At 35.3% G+C, this 16765-nt stretch overlaps 2 protein-coding genes across 3 annotated transcripts; both read left to right on the forward strand.

Annotated features, from left to right (window-relative positions):
- Nucleotides 1–4161: 4161 nt before the first annotated feature.
- Nucleotides 4162–7614, forward strand: LOC134260177 (tripartite motif-containing protein 55-like). Of its 2 annotated transcripts, none has more exons than XM_062742763.1 (2): nt 4162–4490; nt 5278–7614. In XM_062742763.1, the coding sequence occupies exon 2, from the start codon at nt 5294–5296 to the stop codon at nt 6986–6988; it is 1695 nt and encodes a 564-aa protein (XP_062598747.1). In that variant the 5' UTR covers nt 4162–4490; nt 5278–5293; the 3' UTR covers nt 6989–7614. The 2 variants fall into 2 exon arrangements, with proteins under 2 accessions (XP_062598747.1, XP_062598748.1); XM_062742764.1 differs by lacking the exon at nt 4162–4490 and adding an exon at nt 4506–4706.
- A 2657-nt stretch (nt 7615–10271) lies between these two features.
- Nucleotides 10272–11172, forward strand: LOC134260176 (uncharacterized; the record flags this gene model as incomplete). The annotated part of the gene is made up of 3 exons (XM_062742762.1): nt 10272–10317; nt 10588–10757; nt 10842–11172. Coding segments are annotated over exons 1-3 (547 nt in total), but the record flags the coding sequence as incomplete, so codon positions are not given.
- Between the last annotated feature and the right edge of the window lie 5593 nt (nt 11173–16765).

The raw sequence follows: 16765 nt of genomic DNA on the forward strand, positions 1-16765 counted from the left end.
ATAAATTTTGAGCAGCGATGGATATTTTTCTGGCTAGCAATTACTGCAACACAGGATCTGAATTAAGGGCGTGTCCCGCAGTGGGGAGTCGAATCCGCGCCAAAGGATGGGTTCCTTCAGGTCCGTGACCCAGAGCAAACCCGCTACATCAAATGGCGACTGACATTAAATAAGATAAAATGTTGTAAGAATTTGTAAAATGATATGGAAATTATAAAAGCTCTATTTCATTTTTTTCACAATGCCCACGTATGCAATGACAATACACGATAATTCTGTATGTACTTTAAGAAATTCTGAAAAATCTTATGTCACACTCCGATGTGAACAAAGATCTTATGACAGTGATACAATACCTTTACACAATTTCTGTCTGATACAATACCTTTACATAATTTCTGTCGATCTGTAAAGCTTTGGAGGCGTCACTCAGCGCGTAACCAAAACTCTCCATCCTGAGATGAGCAAAGCTGCGGTTTCAGTAATAAGCCACAACGTCTGTAATATCTTTATACAGGGTTATTTTTGCCCCGTTTTAAAATTCGCCCAGTCATAGTTTTGTTGAAGAAATTATGTTGTGAATTCAAATTCGCCCAAGAAAGAAGTGGACAAATGGGCGAAAATAAAACGGGGGCGAAAACTGTCCCGTATACAGTACGTTATGGCCTGGGAGTAATCGCCATCTACAAAATAATTATAGATACTTTATTTTAAAATATTGATATTACATGATGTTAATTATCAACTAGAGGTACTGTGAGCAATGAGCTCACTTAATGATACCCCCGCCTCCCATAATGTCGATGTGTTGCTTGATATTGTTTTACGGTAATGTGTAAAGAGGAATAACTCGTCCAATGAAATGTTATCCAGAAGCTTCTATTATGTGACGTCATAGGTAAACAAAAAATGGCAATGTCCATGTTTTGCTCTGGGAAACCTAAAATATGTGTCGAATAAAAAAGTAAAATAGGAGGTGCACAATGGCCATATGTAATAAAGATTCTGTGAAAGTTTCATTAAATTTCACTCAGTAGTATAAGAGGAGTTGCGGATAAGAGAAAAAGCGTAACAGACGGACGGACGGACAGACGGACGGACGGAAATCCCGATCACTATATACCCTCCCGCTTTTCAAGCGGGGGGTATAATAAGTAAATTTGTTTACATTTAAAATATCATGCTTATGTGCAAAAGTTTATAAGTTGGTGGTTATGATGGATAACCAGCAAAGTCAATGTAGGTTTGTTGTTTTCAGTAATATAAATGCTGACTTTGAACAATGATTAAAATACCTGAAACATCAACTTAGCTGACAATAGCTGCCAAGCTTTAAACAATGATTGAACTCTGAACATGCTCTTGAGTATCAAATTAGTTCGGAGATGAAAACACCGTATACAGGTGATATCAGACTATTTCATAAAAAAATAATAAATTTTGTTTATAAATTTAATAAATTACCAAAATATTTTTTAGCCAAACCAGAAGGCATATTTCTCAAAAAAGTTATCCGGTATCCGTTCATTGGCAAAAATTAAAAATTCTGTAATAATAAACTCCTCTGGACAAGGTAAAAAATATTCAATGATTGACTCACTAAAAGTTAAGGATATTCAATCCTCAGACAGGAAGGATAACTCTTTAATCTATAATTTTATTTCGAAAAGTCTTAATTTGAAGCTGGAAACCTTCTAGTGCAACACTTTTTATGTTTTTCAATGTGATTCATCCGTCCTTTGGATGAGACTGCATAAACTGAGATCCCTTGTCGCAGTAGGTTGTAACATGAAAAAGATCCCTCCCTGTTCAATGGCTCTGAGTTCCGAGAATACAACAAATTTTGCAGCTCTCCATCGGCAAGTGGTGGTATCTTCATATGAGTGAAAACAATTCGAGAGGGACGTTAAATAACAAAAAATTAATTAATCATCAATGTGATTCAATGTTCTTTGAAGGTTTTAGAAAAGGTCTTATAAGTTGATATTTTTATCCAACTAAAAGTATTTTCCACCCCCCCCACCCCCCCCCACCCCCCAACCCCAACCCCCCCCAACCCCCGATAATAATAATATAAACATTTGACTGCTATGAAATCAAAATTCCTTTAAATCTGACCGTACATACCAATGTTTATTAGCATGATATGGAATAATATTTCATCTGTGGTGATTTTAATGATGGGAAACATAAATGCTCTAAGAATTATATTAATAAATATAGAATGATTGAAGTAAAAACAAGAATCTAAAGTACCATGTACTAGTACATGTACAAATGATGTAAGTATATTGATTGTATTCTGTTTAACGTCCCTCTCCAGAATATTTCACTGATATGGAGACGTCACCATTGCCGGTGAAGGGCTGCAAAGGATGAGGTGACTTGCGGCCCCTCGTATACTGACAAAAAATTAAATGTCTAAATTTAACTCATATTTTTGTATGTAACTAATCACTGATATGTGTACCTTTATAGAATTATATTTTTAGCAAAAATAGAAACGTGATTTGAAAGATATAGGTCTTTTATTGGGATAGGGGTAGCATGTTTACATTCAATTCCCATAGCATTTTAACCCCGCCCCCCTCTTTGAAGCCCTTAAAATATACGAGCGCAGGTAGGTACAATTTTCTCCTTTGACTGGTCACTGTATTTCATTGAAATCTACCTAAATATGAAAGGAGAAAATTGTACCTAATTGCGCTCACATGCTATTTTTTAAAAATTCGTAAAATCTAGTTGGCCTTTCCCATTATAAACAGATCGACGGAACTAGATTTTCTGACGTAAGAATGAATTCATATGCTAATCGGGGCACAGGCGATACTTTTTAACTGACCAATCAGCTAAATGAAATTTGTTACGAGTGAGTACCACAAAAATACTTTGGAATCATGCTTGAAATTTTACTGCTTTCCAATATCTTTTTATGCATTTGAGTCACAGATTAGACACGGATCTACATATGTACCATTTCCGAGAGCACAGTAAAATTCATACACAATTACAAACAATTGATAAAATTTACATGATAAACATTAGTTTTAAGTTTTGTAGCGTGTTTGGTGAGCAATGCGCTAGGTCTACACGTATATTTCCCCGAGTATCGGGGAATACAAGTTTCAAGTGCATTTCTTGACCTAAAAACCGTAAATGCTGAAAATCCATGCGTATTATTAAGGTATCCGATCCATATTAGCCAAAAATTAAATGGAATTGAATGCCTTATAGATATGTATGGGCTGAATACTCAGTGTAGTTAGAACTAATTTTCATCTTTTAGTATCAGAATGTATGAGTTGGGCATGTCCTACTTTATGATCTTTTCCTGCCCCTGACGAGTTATCTCCCTTTGATTTAACGCAATAAAAATTAATTTTTAAAAATCTGTCTGGTAAAAAAATTATTTCTTATTTTTTTTCTTTTCCTAATGATCAAATACATCTTTCAACCTCAGCGTTTTTTGAGATTTGAAGTATTTACTTTTTTATCTTAAAAAAGTTACTTCCTTCTATAGATTTCATTCAATCTTCAATAATTAATTTCTCCTTAGGTAATAACATTTTTGAAAATTTCTTTTGGTAAATCCCTTCTAACTCTAAAATGCTGTTAAATAATTTTGGGATATTTTATAAACAATTGATATTTAAGGTTAAAATTTTTTATCCTAATATGGGTCGGATACCTTAAGTATGAACAGCATTGGCTGACCATTATAAAAGTTTGAAATGTAGAAAAGGATAACAGGTAAATTGACCTGAACCACGTGTGTGCGATAAAATGTAAACGTAGTAAACCAGCATGTTTTGTTGTTCTGTCATCGGATTGGACAATGACTAAGTGCGAAATAATAACAATAGCCATATAAAGTCTTCTCGGACACGCATATCCCTATATTGTACTAAGACCCGCCCATTCTCTTGCCATAAAAGAAAATATTCGCCCAAACCTGGCCGAATTTAGCTGTGGTAGGGTCTACAAAATCAAAGATAATGCAGTATTCCTTGTAATTAAAATGTGTCTGAACTAATGAAACTATTCAAAAGGCGTCGTATTTATTCACTCATGTTTGAAAACTACCAACATCGTTGTAGATTAAATATAATTCGTCGTGGAAAAAGGGGCCCCAGATAGCAGTTATGTCACATCATCATTTAGGCCTATGCTCGGCACTCAGGGCCTTTGAGCAGGGAGGGATCTTTATCGTGCCACACCTGCTGTGACACGGGGCCTCGGTTTATACGGTCTAAAAACTGTTATAAAACTTATTCAAGAGCCTGAATACTGTGAGTACTTATAACTCTCATTCTAAAATGTATTTATTGATCGATTTTCATTAGTAACTGCATAATTATTAGACAAATTTAATCCCCAGTATACACAAACCAGGAAGTTAAACACCTGTCTGATAGACAATACAAATACCACGTGATCAAAGTAGCCAGGGAGGAATTTGGTCAACAAACGCCATTACTGTCTAAAATCAGGTAGGACTCATACGATCTGACATTAATGCAGGCCTCATAGCCTAGTTTGAAAATTCAAAATATTACTTGAAAACAAAACATTATACATGTACATTACAAAGTTTCTTGTATTCTGAGATAAGGGGTAAATTAGTTTGACCCCTTCTCCCTCCAAGGAATTCTATAAACTGCATTCAATTATGATGGATCCAAAGAAGAGTTTGTATTACATATAATGTATGCATTTTGGGGTTGTCAATGTATAACTTATTCTTAAAATTTTGTAATGCTTAAGTTTTACCATCTCATATGGACCCATTTGTAGTTAATTTAAAGGACATCGGGGAGTTATAGAGGAATTTCTTTGTTCTGTTATTTTGACTGTTGTTTGACAATTTCCAACTCAAATATTTTTCATTCCTCTTCATGGACCAGTGAAGGCCTTCTAAATTAGGCCTTAACAGTGATGGTGTTTATCTTCTCATTGCCTACCATGTAAGGAAACCTCCATTCTAAGGTTTCCTCAGACAGATCTGTGATTTTAACGTTTTTTTTTTTGCATGTTTAACGACCTAAATTCAGTTCAGAATGATCAGACCAAATTTAAAAAATACCTTAACTTTAGCTCAGGAAAATTCATTGAAGTTTCAACATTCGTTACTTATCCATTAGAGAAAAATAAACTAGACACAAATATATATTCTTTTTCTGCTAGTGACCTTGGACTTGACAAAATTACCTTGATACAGGTCAATCAATAATAGTGATTATATTTATGAAATTATGAATATATATTAATCCATTTCAGATCCACACATTTAATTATGAACCCCCGTACGAGTGCCCAGGACGTGATGCGATGTGACCTGTGTGAGACCGCTGTGGTACAGATGCACTGTGATACGTGTCTTGTCAACCTGTGTAAGGCCTGTGTGGGAGAACACATGGTTTTTGATGAATCCAAAAAACATGACATAGTTCCATTTAAAATTCGAAAATCCACTCCCAAATATCCAAGATGCACAGTTCATGCTGAAGAAGGATGTGAAATGTACTGTACTCAATGTGACAGTCCTGTCTGCATCAGTTGTGTTGCATCTGATCAACATCTAGGCCATAAAATTGTGAAGATTGAGCAAGTTTTGGGTGAGAGAAAAAACAAAATTAAAAAAGATTTAATTGAATTGAATGAAAACATTTATCCCACCTACAAGGACATTGCCTCTGATGTACAAAACACAATAGGTAGGTTAGAAAAGGAATATGGAGATCTCTCAACAGCCATAACAAAACACGGAGAGGACTGGCACAGAGAAATTGACAAACTTATCCAGGAACTTAAAGCTGACGTTGATGAGTTGAAAAACACACAATTGAAAACTCTGCAGACACATTTGGACGAAATAAATAAGAAAATGTCTGAGATCAAGGACGAAATCGGCTCAATTACTGTTGCTGTTAAAACGAATGAGATTTCAAAACTATTCAATGTAACAACTGATATAAACAAGTATAGACAGCTTCCAGAAAACATAGTTCCCTCCATACCCAAATTCACGCCAGTAAACATAGAAGCAGAGCTTGCTAAAATATTTGGAGCTTTGCCATCAAGTTCTTTAACTTCAGATAAACATGGCTATAGCTTGAAGACTACACAAATCTCAACACAATCTGAGTCCTCCCCTCCAGTCAAACAGCTGCTTGATGAACCAGAGACAGACATAGCCATAGACACCGGGTTTGAATACCTTTACAACGTGGCCTGTCTGAGTGATGAAGAAATCTGGGCAAGTGGGATGGACAAAACAATGAAACTCTTTAGCATCAATCAGGGATCACTTCTCAAGTCAATCCCAACCAAGTCAGGGAGCGAGCCAATGGACATAGCTGTGACAAAAAGTGGAGATCTAGTTTATATTGACGAAAATGAAAGAACAGTGAACATTGTGAAGAATGAGAAGATAGAGGAGGTGATCAGACTACAGAACTGGAGACCTCACGGTGTCTGTAGTACCTCCTCTGGTGATCTCCTGGTCATTATGTACAATAATGATGACTGTCCGTCAAAAGTTGTCCGTTATTATGGGGCAAAAGAGAAACAAACCATCCAGTTCGATGATAAGGGTAAACCTTTGTATTCTTCTGGTTTGCTCTATTACATTACCGAGAATAGGAACCTGGATATCTGTGTATCTGACTACGAAGCTAAAGCAGTCGTGGTGGTCAATCAGGCCGGAAAACTGAGATTCAGGTACGATGGACATACTCCGGTTATGAAGAACAAACCATTCTGTCCACGAGGAATCACCACAGACAGTCAGAGTCACATCCTTACAGCTGATTATAGCAATGAGTGTGTCCACATCATAGACCAGGATGGACTGTTCCTCCGTTACATAAATTGTGGACTGAGTGAACCCTATGGACTGTGCATAGATATAAATGACAATTTGTTTGTTGCTGAATCGAAAAATAGAAAAGTGAAGAAAATCATATATCTGAAGATAAGTGAAATCTAAGATCGTATTCATAAAAACACCCTTGTTTTTTCTACAAGTTCATGCATATGGTATTGAATCGGTTCTTTTATGCAAAATAGAGAACTACAAACAATAAAACCCGCCAATGTACCTAAACCTCCATTATGGCATTAATGTAAAGGATGATATATGAATATGCATAAACAGTTCACAATTCATAAAACAGGAGTAATATATGAAATGAACTATGAAGAATCTGAAGGCGCATGGAATATAAACCATCTCAATGTGCATGATGTGTTATATGTGTATCTGTATGCTATGAACAAAAAGTGGTTTATCTGTTTACCCCTCTTTGTAAGGGGTGGGATTTTTTTTCAATTTATCAAGATTTTGATGAAATTGTTTCTTTTCTGGCTTGGAAATGTATATTTTTTTATTTATTTATATATTTATTTTTGTTAAGTTTTATGCCATAATTTGCTTTTGTTTAGTTATACATTATATCTGATAATTTACACTTAAATAGAGAAGTCACTAGCTCTAGGTATAATGCTAATAGAATCGCTGCACTCACGTCATTTGGAACCTTTTCGGCTACACGATATACTGTGCATGTACATAATATGGTGTATTACACTTTAGTGCAGTCACTGTGTATGGAGTTGTTGGCATAATTTTGAATTAGCGCTTCACATGTAGTTCAGTATGTTGTATATGTAAATGATTTCTTAGCAGTATTCATGAATTAGCGCATTGTTGTCTGGGCCAAAGCTACTAAAAAATGAAGGCTGCTTTTTTTCAGCACACATACAGTATCTGTTATCTATGCCTCACCAAAAAAATAAAAATTCTGTAGTAGTAAACTCCTCTGGACAAGGTCAAAAATAAAGATGATTATGATCGAGGCACTAAAATTCAAAGATATCCAATCCTCAGAAAGGAAGGATTAACTCTTTAGTTTATAATTTTAATTCCAAAAGTCTTCAATTAAAGCTTGAAATCTTCTTATGCAACAATTTTTTGTTAACTAAAAGTTTTCCAAATGTGATTCACCGGCCATTTGGTGGAGGACGTATAAACCGAAGTTCCCGTGTCACAGTGGGTGTTAGCACATAAGAGATCCCTCACTGCTCAACATGCTCAATGGGCAATGGCCCTGCAGTACCAAGTATACAACAAAATTTGCAGCCTTCCAATGGTGGCACCTCCATATGCATAACAATTCTTGAGAAGGATGTTAAACATCATACAATTAAACAATCATCAATGTGATTCAATGTTCTATGAAGTTCTTAGAAAAGGTCTTATAGGTTGATAAATTCATCCAACATTTAGTATTTTTCAAATTCCTTTATATATGGCCCCCAAAAAACCCATGTTTTTTTTTTAGCATGATATGAAATTAGAAGTCTTTTTTCGTGTTGGCTTTGGTAGGAAACATTAATGCACTTAAACATTATAAAATGATTGAAGTAAAAACAAGAATCTAAAGTACCATAGCCTTGTAAGTATAAAAAAATATTAATTTTAAGAGCCTAGTACTAAGTAATAACTAGGTAATAACTCTCATCCTAAAGTGTATTTGATTGATTGATTCTCCATTAGAAAATGCACAATATGTAAATTTAAGGGATAATATCCCTCTGCTCCACATTTCACGACTTTTTTTTTTAAAATTCCAAACATTGAAAATTTGATATGGTCATTAGAAAGATCAATTATTTTTAATCTTACAATTGAATTAGAAATATGAGGTGTATATAAAAATAATATTTACTCTCATACCTATCTAATTCCCTTTAGAAAACATACTGGAGCGATGCTTTTTAAATCAGAATATCAAATTGTTTTCTTTGCATGTAAAATAAGATGCATTCATAAGCAAGAGTTATCGTTCCATTATCGCCCTTGAAATTCTTTTTTAATGAAATGAAATATTAATTAAAAGTTTATAAACAAGCCTGCAGCTTTTATTTCTGTACAATTAAAAGACTTTCACGTTTAGAAATAGATTTTTTATCAATTTACACCGTTTAAAGGAACTGAGTGTAAATGTTTTAAGTAAACTATTCAAAATAGTTTTTGAATATACTAGCAATAGAACTAGAAATCAACCTCTGAACAATCTGATAGGCTTGCTTGAGTTAACAATAAATTGGTCCATATGATAGAGAATTGCAAACTCTGGCATGACAAATTACTGAATTTCATGACAAAATGTCTGCAGAAAGTTATCTTTCTTATCTGTAGAATTATCTCTCTTATCAGAGTATCAATGAACCTTAAATCCCCGGTACATACAAACCAGGAAGTAAAATACCTGACAGATAGATAACACAAAGCTTATGTGATCAAAGTACCCAGGGAGGATTTGATCAACAGATCGCCATCACTGTCTGAATTCAGGTAGGCCATCTTATGTTATATTAATCTGATATTAATGATGCAGGCCCTTTTTTGGCCTTTAGCATGGTTTGAAAATTCAAAATATTATTTGAAAGCAAAACATTATATACAAAGTTTCTTGACTTGTATTTTAAGATAAGGGGTAAATTAGTTTGACCTCCTTCTAGGCCTCTCAGAAATCTTTAAACTTCACTCAATTATGATGAATCCAAAGGAGAGTTTGTATTATTTACAATGTAAGGCACTTTGTGTTTGTCAATTTATTACTATTTTTTTTTTAGATTTTCAGTAATGCTAAAAGTTTAACCATCTCATATGGCCCCACTTCACTTGTAATTAAAAGGACAACAATGTAATATGGGGATTCTTGGAAATGGATTTTGATTGTTGTTTGACATTGCTTAATTTTTCACTCCTCTTCAATTACCAGTAAAGGCCTGCAAAATTAGGCCTACTATGTCAAAGGACCTCAATTCTAAGGTCTCATCAAATAAACCTTTCAATTTCCCTTAATTTTTTTGTGAATGACCATCAAGATCCGTTACTTTATATCCATATAGAAAAATTAACTAGACCCCGATTTATACCTTTTCTGCAAGTGACCTTAGACTTGTCAAAATGACATTGAGACTTGTCAATAAACAATACTGTGAAATCACCAATTTTCGTGGGGGTTTAATTTTCGTTGTTTTCGTGGTACAAAGAGACCCACGAATTTATGTCCACCACGAAATGTAAATTTTTATATGCACAACTACTGAAAAGTTCCTCATCCACGAAATCAAATCCCAACGAACCATCATTTTTTCCTTCAAACCACGAAAATTTGACCCCACGATAATAAATGATTTTACACTACTGATTTTATTTATGAAATAATATATATCTCCATTTCAGATCCACACATTTAATCATGGACCCCCGTACCAGTGCCCAGGATGTGATGCGATGTGACCTGTGTGAGACCGCTGTGGTACAGATGCACTGTGATACATGTCTTATCAACCTGTGTACAGCTTGTGTAGGAAAACATATGAAATCTGATGGATCCAAAAAACATGAAATTGTTCAATGCAAGCTTCGAAAAACCATTTCCAAATACCCAGGATGCACATTTTATACAGAACGATGTAAAATGTACTGTAAACAAAAACAGAAATCACCAGAAGCTGGATCCTCTCCTCCGGTCAAACAGCTGCTTGATGAACAAGAGACCGTCAACTCCATAGACACTGGGTATGGAAGCCTTTACAATGTGGCCTGTCTGAGTGATGAAAAAATCTGGACAAGTGGAGATGGCAACACCATGGAACTCTACAGCATCAATCAGGGATCACTACTCAAGTCAATCACAACCAAGTCAGGGAAGACACCAGGTGACATAGCAGTGACAAAGAGTGTAGATCTAGTTTATACTGATGACAGAGATAGAACTGTGAACATTATGAAGAATGAGAAGATAGAGGAGGTGATCAGACTACAGAACTGGAGACCTTGGGGTGTCTGTAGTACCTCCTCTGGTGACCTCCTGGTTATCATGGACAGTGATGGTTACCCATACAAAACAAAAGTTGTCTGTTACTCTGGATCCAGAGAGAAACAAACCATTCAATTTGATGATAAAGGTTCACCTCTCTATTCATCTGGTCCTTTTAACAGATACATAACTGAGAACAGGAACCTGGATATATGTGTGTCTGACATTAGAGCAGTAGTGGTGGTCAATCAGGCCGGGAATTTGAGATTCAGGTTCACTGGACATCCTCCTGCTCAAAAGAACAAACCATTCACTCCACGAGGAATCACCACAGACAGTCAGAGTCACATCCTTACAGCTGATTATTACAATGACTGTGTCCACATCATAGAGCAGGATGGACAGTTCCTCTGTTACATAGACTGTGGACTTAGGAGCCATCCCTATGGACTGTGTACAGATACAAATGACAATTTGTTTGTTGCTCAAAGGAGTAACGCACAAATTAAGAAAATCAAATATCTCAAGTGAAATCTAATACATGTACTTCATATTTACGAAACTTTTCTTTATGAAATTATATTTTCTCGTTCATTTTGTGCAATTCATAAAAAGCAAGCTAATTCAGAGAATTTGTGTCCCCCACTTAGGGAAAAAGTCAAGTCCCCCTGACTGAATTTGTAGAATTATTAAATGTATACATGTATACTGAAGCAAATAAAATACATGTATGTCAATATGCATATAAAGATTTGATTGCTTATTCTTTATTATGTGTATAGAAGATTCTTTTTATATGGAATATTTATCACACTTGTAATTGATTTCATAATCTCAAATTTTTTATTTCACATGCTGAATACTATCATTTAGTAATAAACTAGAACTGTCCAAACGGGACAAAATACCCCCGCTGGGTTTTTCAGAAGTAAGTTTTTCAATAATAAAGATATGTATCTAACATGAATTATGAAATTTTATTCCAGTGACCTTGAACTTCCCCAAATGACCTTGGGTCAAGTTCATGACACACTCTTGGGTCATGGGCAATCTTTGTGTGAAATGAGAACCTACCAAGTTTATGCATAAGAAAGATATGGACCGGACACGAATTATGAAATTTTTCTACCAGTAACCTTGAACTTCTCCAAATGACCTTGGGTTAAAGTCATGAAACACTCTTGGGTCATGGGCAATCTTTGTTTGAAATGAGAACCAACCTTTATCCATAAAGAAAAATATGGACTGGTCAAGAATATGATATTTTTACCAGTAACCTTGAACTTCACAAAATGACCTTGGGTCAAGTACATGGCACACCCTTCTGTCTTGAGCAAACTTTGTGAGAAATAAAAACCTACCAAGTTTATCCATAAAAGATATGTATCAAATATGATTTATGAAAATTTTCTTCCAGTGACCTTGAACTTTCCCAAATTACTTTGGGCAATCTTTGTGTGAAATGAGAAACTACCAAGTTTATCCATAAGAAAGATATAGACCGGACACGAATTAATTTGATTTGACTTGATTTGAATTCGCTGCTATCCCACTCACATCAAGTGAGTTTATCACCTATAAGACGAATCTAAGGGGTTGAGAGTTGAATATAATGTATAAATTGGTTAAATAATAATGTAATATCTTCAATTAGGGAGTGGATGTTAGTTGATTGACCAATGCTGAAAAGTGGAGAAATTCTCCCCAACAATGTGCAAAAAATCTTTTTTGCATAACAGGATCTGTAGCACTATGGTAAAAAAACTAAATTATAAAACAATAATGTTACGTTCTGCAGCTACTTATCTATCAGGAAAAGTTTTTTTGAAACGTGTAATTGTTATCTTTACAGTTATAATAATATAATCACGTGTTTAACCCTGACAGTTTGTACGAAAGCCTATTAGGATCAATCTAGAGAGAAAAAAAATTAAAAGGCGTTATAACGCCTTTCGAAAAGGCGTAATAACCCGAAAAAGGCGTTATAACGCCTTTCCATTCCAAAAGGCGTTATTACGCCTTTTAAAAAGGCGTTATAACGCCTTTCTAAAAGGCATTATAACGCCTTCCCATTCTAAAAGGCATTATTTCGTCTTTCTAAAAGGAGTTATTTCGTCTTTCCAAAAGGGTTATAATGCTTTTCCAATAATCATTATTTTAACAGGCCCGTGCTTTTAACAACAACAACCCCCCCCCCCCCAACACCACCCCCACTCTACTGGCAAAATTCGAGGGGGGGGGGGCTTTCGGTAAAACATTGTTTAAATGCAATAATTTGCCACAGTTTTACACACTGCAACAAACTGTTCAGGAACCAAGCACCCAATAGTTAATTATGATACTTAAACTGCAGCACTGAAGACTTTTCCCCAAAAGTGTGTGTGAAGGGGGGGGGGGGGGGGGGTACCCCATTCGCACTCGTTCTACTGGCCTACTTGAAAAGGAAAATGGAGAGGCGTTATTTTATGTTAATAAATATATGAAATATTTAATTAAAACCATCTTTATTCATGCAAATCTCTATATTCCTGCAGATCACACTGACAACTGTTTGCATTCGTATTAAGAGAAGGCAACACTCTTCTTGTGAAGATACGATATAAACAAATGTATCTTGGCGCTTTGGCTGCAGTGGATTAAAATTCATATCATTTCAAGATATTTTTCTCTCTTCTTGGAAAAAAGCAGGCAAACTTTTTGCATAAGTATAATGAGCAATTGAAATCAATGATCCTTGGAAGAGGTGTGTCTGGTATTAAAGAAGGACTTATTTAATTCAACATTGAAAATATATGGAGCATTGATTTAAAAAACTTTTATCCTGGAAATCTAATTGTTATCTGTTTAAATTATTTTTTTGAAAAATTAGTCCTATATCAAATTGTAAAATTAATGTTCCAAAGGTAAGATTTCTGCACACCCCCCTCGGTTGGGCTAAATGTGTTTAGTCATGTATTTAAAATAAAGACGTAATAACGCCTTTTGGAAAGGTATAATAACGCCTTTTAGAAAGGCGTTATAACGCCTTTTGGAAAGATATAATAACGCCTTTTCGAAAGGCGTATTAACGCCTTTTAGAAAGGCGTAATAACGCTTTTTGGAAAGGCGCAGGCACGTAGTATCCGGGGGGGCAGGGGGGCCTGGCCCCCCACTTTTTTCCCTAACATTACCTTTACTATAGAAAATGTCTATTGAAAAGACCATTGGCCCCCCCCCACTTTTTACCACAGTATATACAAATAAAGAAATATAGGAAAAAATTGGAAGTGAAAGGAAGTTCGACTTGAAAAAAGTTGGCCACTACCCCCCCCCCCCCCCCCCCCCCCCCCAAGAAATAGGATTTTCGAGTTTGGGTAAGTCTCAATTTTCCTTTTTTTTTTTTTTTTTGCTTGTTAACTTTTTTTTTAGGTAAAGAAAAAAAAATTTTCTGAGGTTGGCCCCCCCACTTTCAAAAACGATGCTACGTGCCTGAGGCGTAATAATGCCTTTTGGAAAGGTGTAATAACGCCTTTTGGAAAGGCGTAATAACGCCTTTTTGAATGGAAAGGCGTAATAATGCCTTTTAGAAAGGCGTTATAACGCTTTTTGAATAGGCATAACAACGCCATTTGGAATGAAAAGGCGTAATAACGCCTTTTGAAAATGCGTTATAACGCCTTTTTTCGCGTTGTTACGCCTTTTCGAAAGGCGTTATAACGCCTTTGAAATTTTTTTTTTCTCTAGATTGATCCTAATATAGGCTTTCGTAAGTTTGCTAGTATGAGCATGTTTTACTGTCAGTGGCAGTTCTAGGAAGGATTTTTCCTCTTCCACTTAATGTCAATTTAATGTTTAATTAACCTTATTTTAATGTTTTTGGCTCACACACTTACAGTGATTGCACTTGGGCTATGGGCTACGATAGGGTGTGGTATATGTTATCCAGTAATTGAGAATGATCCTTAAATGTTTACAAAAAAATGTAGGATGTTAAAATGTAAGGCTCATGATTGAAATTTAAAAGTCAAAAAGTTCAATTTTCTTGTTTCTTCATTAATGATTATTTTATTGCCGTGCATTTTCTTTTTTTTTAATTTTCTTTTTACTTAGTTTTCTCGTCACCGAAATAGGATTCACAGAAATTTTAGTTATTACTGCCACTTTTTATGCCCCTGTAATTTGGGGATAGGTGGTTTTTGCCCCGTCCATCTGTCTGTCCAGCTGTCTGTTTTGTCCTCAAAAACTTTAATATTTGTCCATAGCTTTTGAGTGGGTAGAGCTATGGCTTTCACATTTTACAGTTGTATTTCCTTGTGACAAAAACTTTCTTCGGGTTCCACCAAATTTGACCTCATGACCTTGGAGTTTGACTCACTTTAACCAAAAAAAAAACAACTTAATTTTAAACTTGCATGGCCATAAATTTTGGACAGTTGATGTTGTCATACTTCACATGTGTATTCATTGTGACAAGCTCTTTCAATTGGTATATAGGAATTTATATGATAAGAGCTAATTTTGGCCCCCTAAAAATCAACATTTTAGAATGACATTCAGATATGTTTTATTTATATTTATTTTGTAACAGAGATTATATATTATTAGAAATATTTCCAATACATTTTTAACATTCATATGCTCTCACTAGCTGTAAATGACATGAGAACAAATGCTATTTTTGCTATCTAACAAACAAGAGGCCGACGGGCCTTATAGGTCACCTGAGCATTATGCAACAACTTTCCAATTATTGAATTTGATTCATGTTTCAAGCCAGATGCTATATGGCATTCACAATTTTGAAAGAGGCACCATTGATCATCATAACAAAACACTTAGCAGTTGCTTAGCTTGGTTACTGAATAACCATACGCAGAGTAGGGGAACAAAAATGCATTCCAACTAATCAGTAATATTCAGCAATAAACAGTAGTGCTCCTAACACTGTGACAAAAACCCCTGACCCTAGGTCCACACATTGCACAAATTTTAAAAAGGCACCCTTAAAATTGCCTATAAAAAAATAAAAAAATGTTTTATAAATACAAAGGAGCAGATTTCAAACAATTAATTCATTTTCAGTATATAAGTAGAGCCCACCTCCACCCCTGACCCTGGGGCCTTGAAATTCACAATTCTGCAAGATTAGGGCCCTTGCTCATCATAACTATAAAGGTAGTTCATCTGCTTCAAACCCAGAGACAGAAGAAAATTTTCAGAGATTTAATGTATTTTCACTATATAATCAATAGAGCCCCACCCTATCACAAGAACCCCTGACCCTGGGATCAAAAAATTCACAATTTTGATTGAGGCACTCTTGTTCATTATAACTATGCACTTAGTTAGTTTATTTAATACCCAGGAGCAGAGAAGAAAATTTTCAAAGAATTCATGTATTTTCACTATATAATCAATAGAGCCACGCCCTAACACCAGAACCCCTGACCCTGGGGCCATAGAATTCACAATTTTTGTTGAGGCACTCTTGCTCATCATAACTATGCTTATAGTTAGTTTATTTAATACCTAGAAGCAGTGAAAAAGATTTTTAAAGAATTCATGTATTTTCACTATATAATCAATAGAGTCACACCCCCCCCCAACCCCCACCCACCCACCCACCCCCCCCAACAACAACAGAACCCTTGACCCTGGGGCCATAAAATTCACAATTTGGGTAGAGGCATTTTTGCTCATCATAACTATGCACTTAGTTTATTTAATACCCAGGGGCAGAGAAGGAGATTTTCAAAGAATTCATGTTTTCCACTATATAAATAGAGCCCCGCCCTAACACCAGAACTCCTGAACCTGGGGCCATAAAATTCACAATTTTGGTAGAGGCACTCATTCTCATCATAACTATGTACTTAGTTGGTTTATTTAATACCCAGGAGCAGAGAAGAACATTTTCAAAGAAATAATGCATTTTCACTGTATACTTAATA

Source organism: Saccostrea cucullata, unplaced genomic scaffold (genome assembly GCF_032062105.1).
Source record: "Saccostrea cucullata isolate Sc308-1 unplaced genomic scaffold, CSIRO_AGI_Scuc_v1 ctg12688, whole genome shotgun sequence".
Classification (NCBI taxonomy): Eukaryota; Metazoa; Mollusca; class Bivalvia; order Ostreida; family Ostreidae; genus Saccostrea; species Saccostrea cuccullata.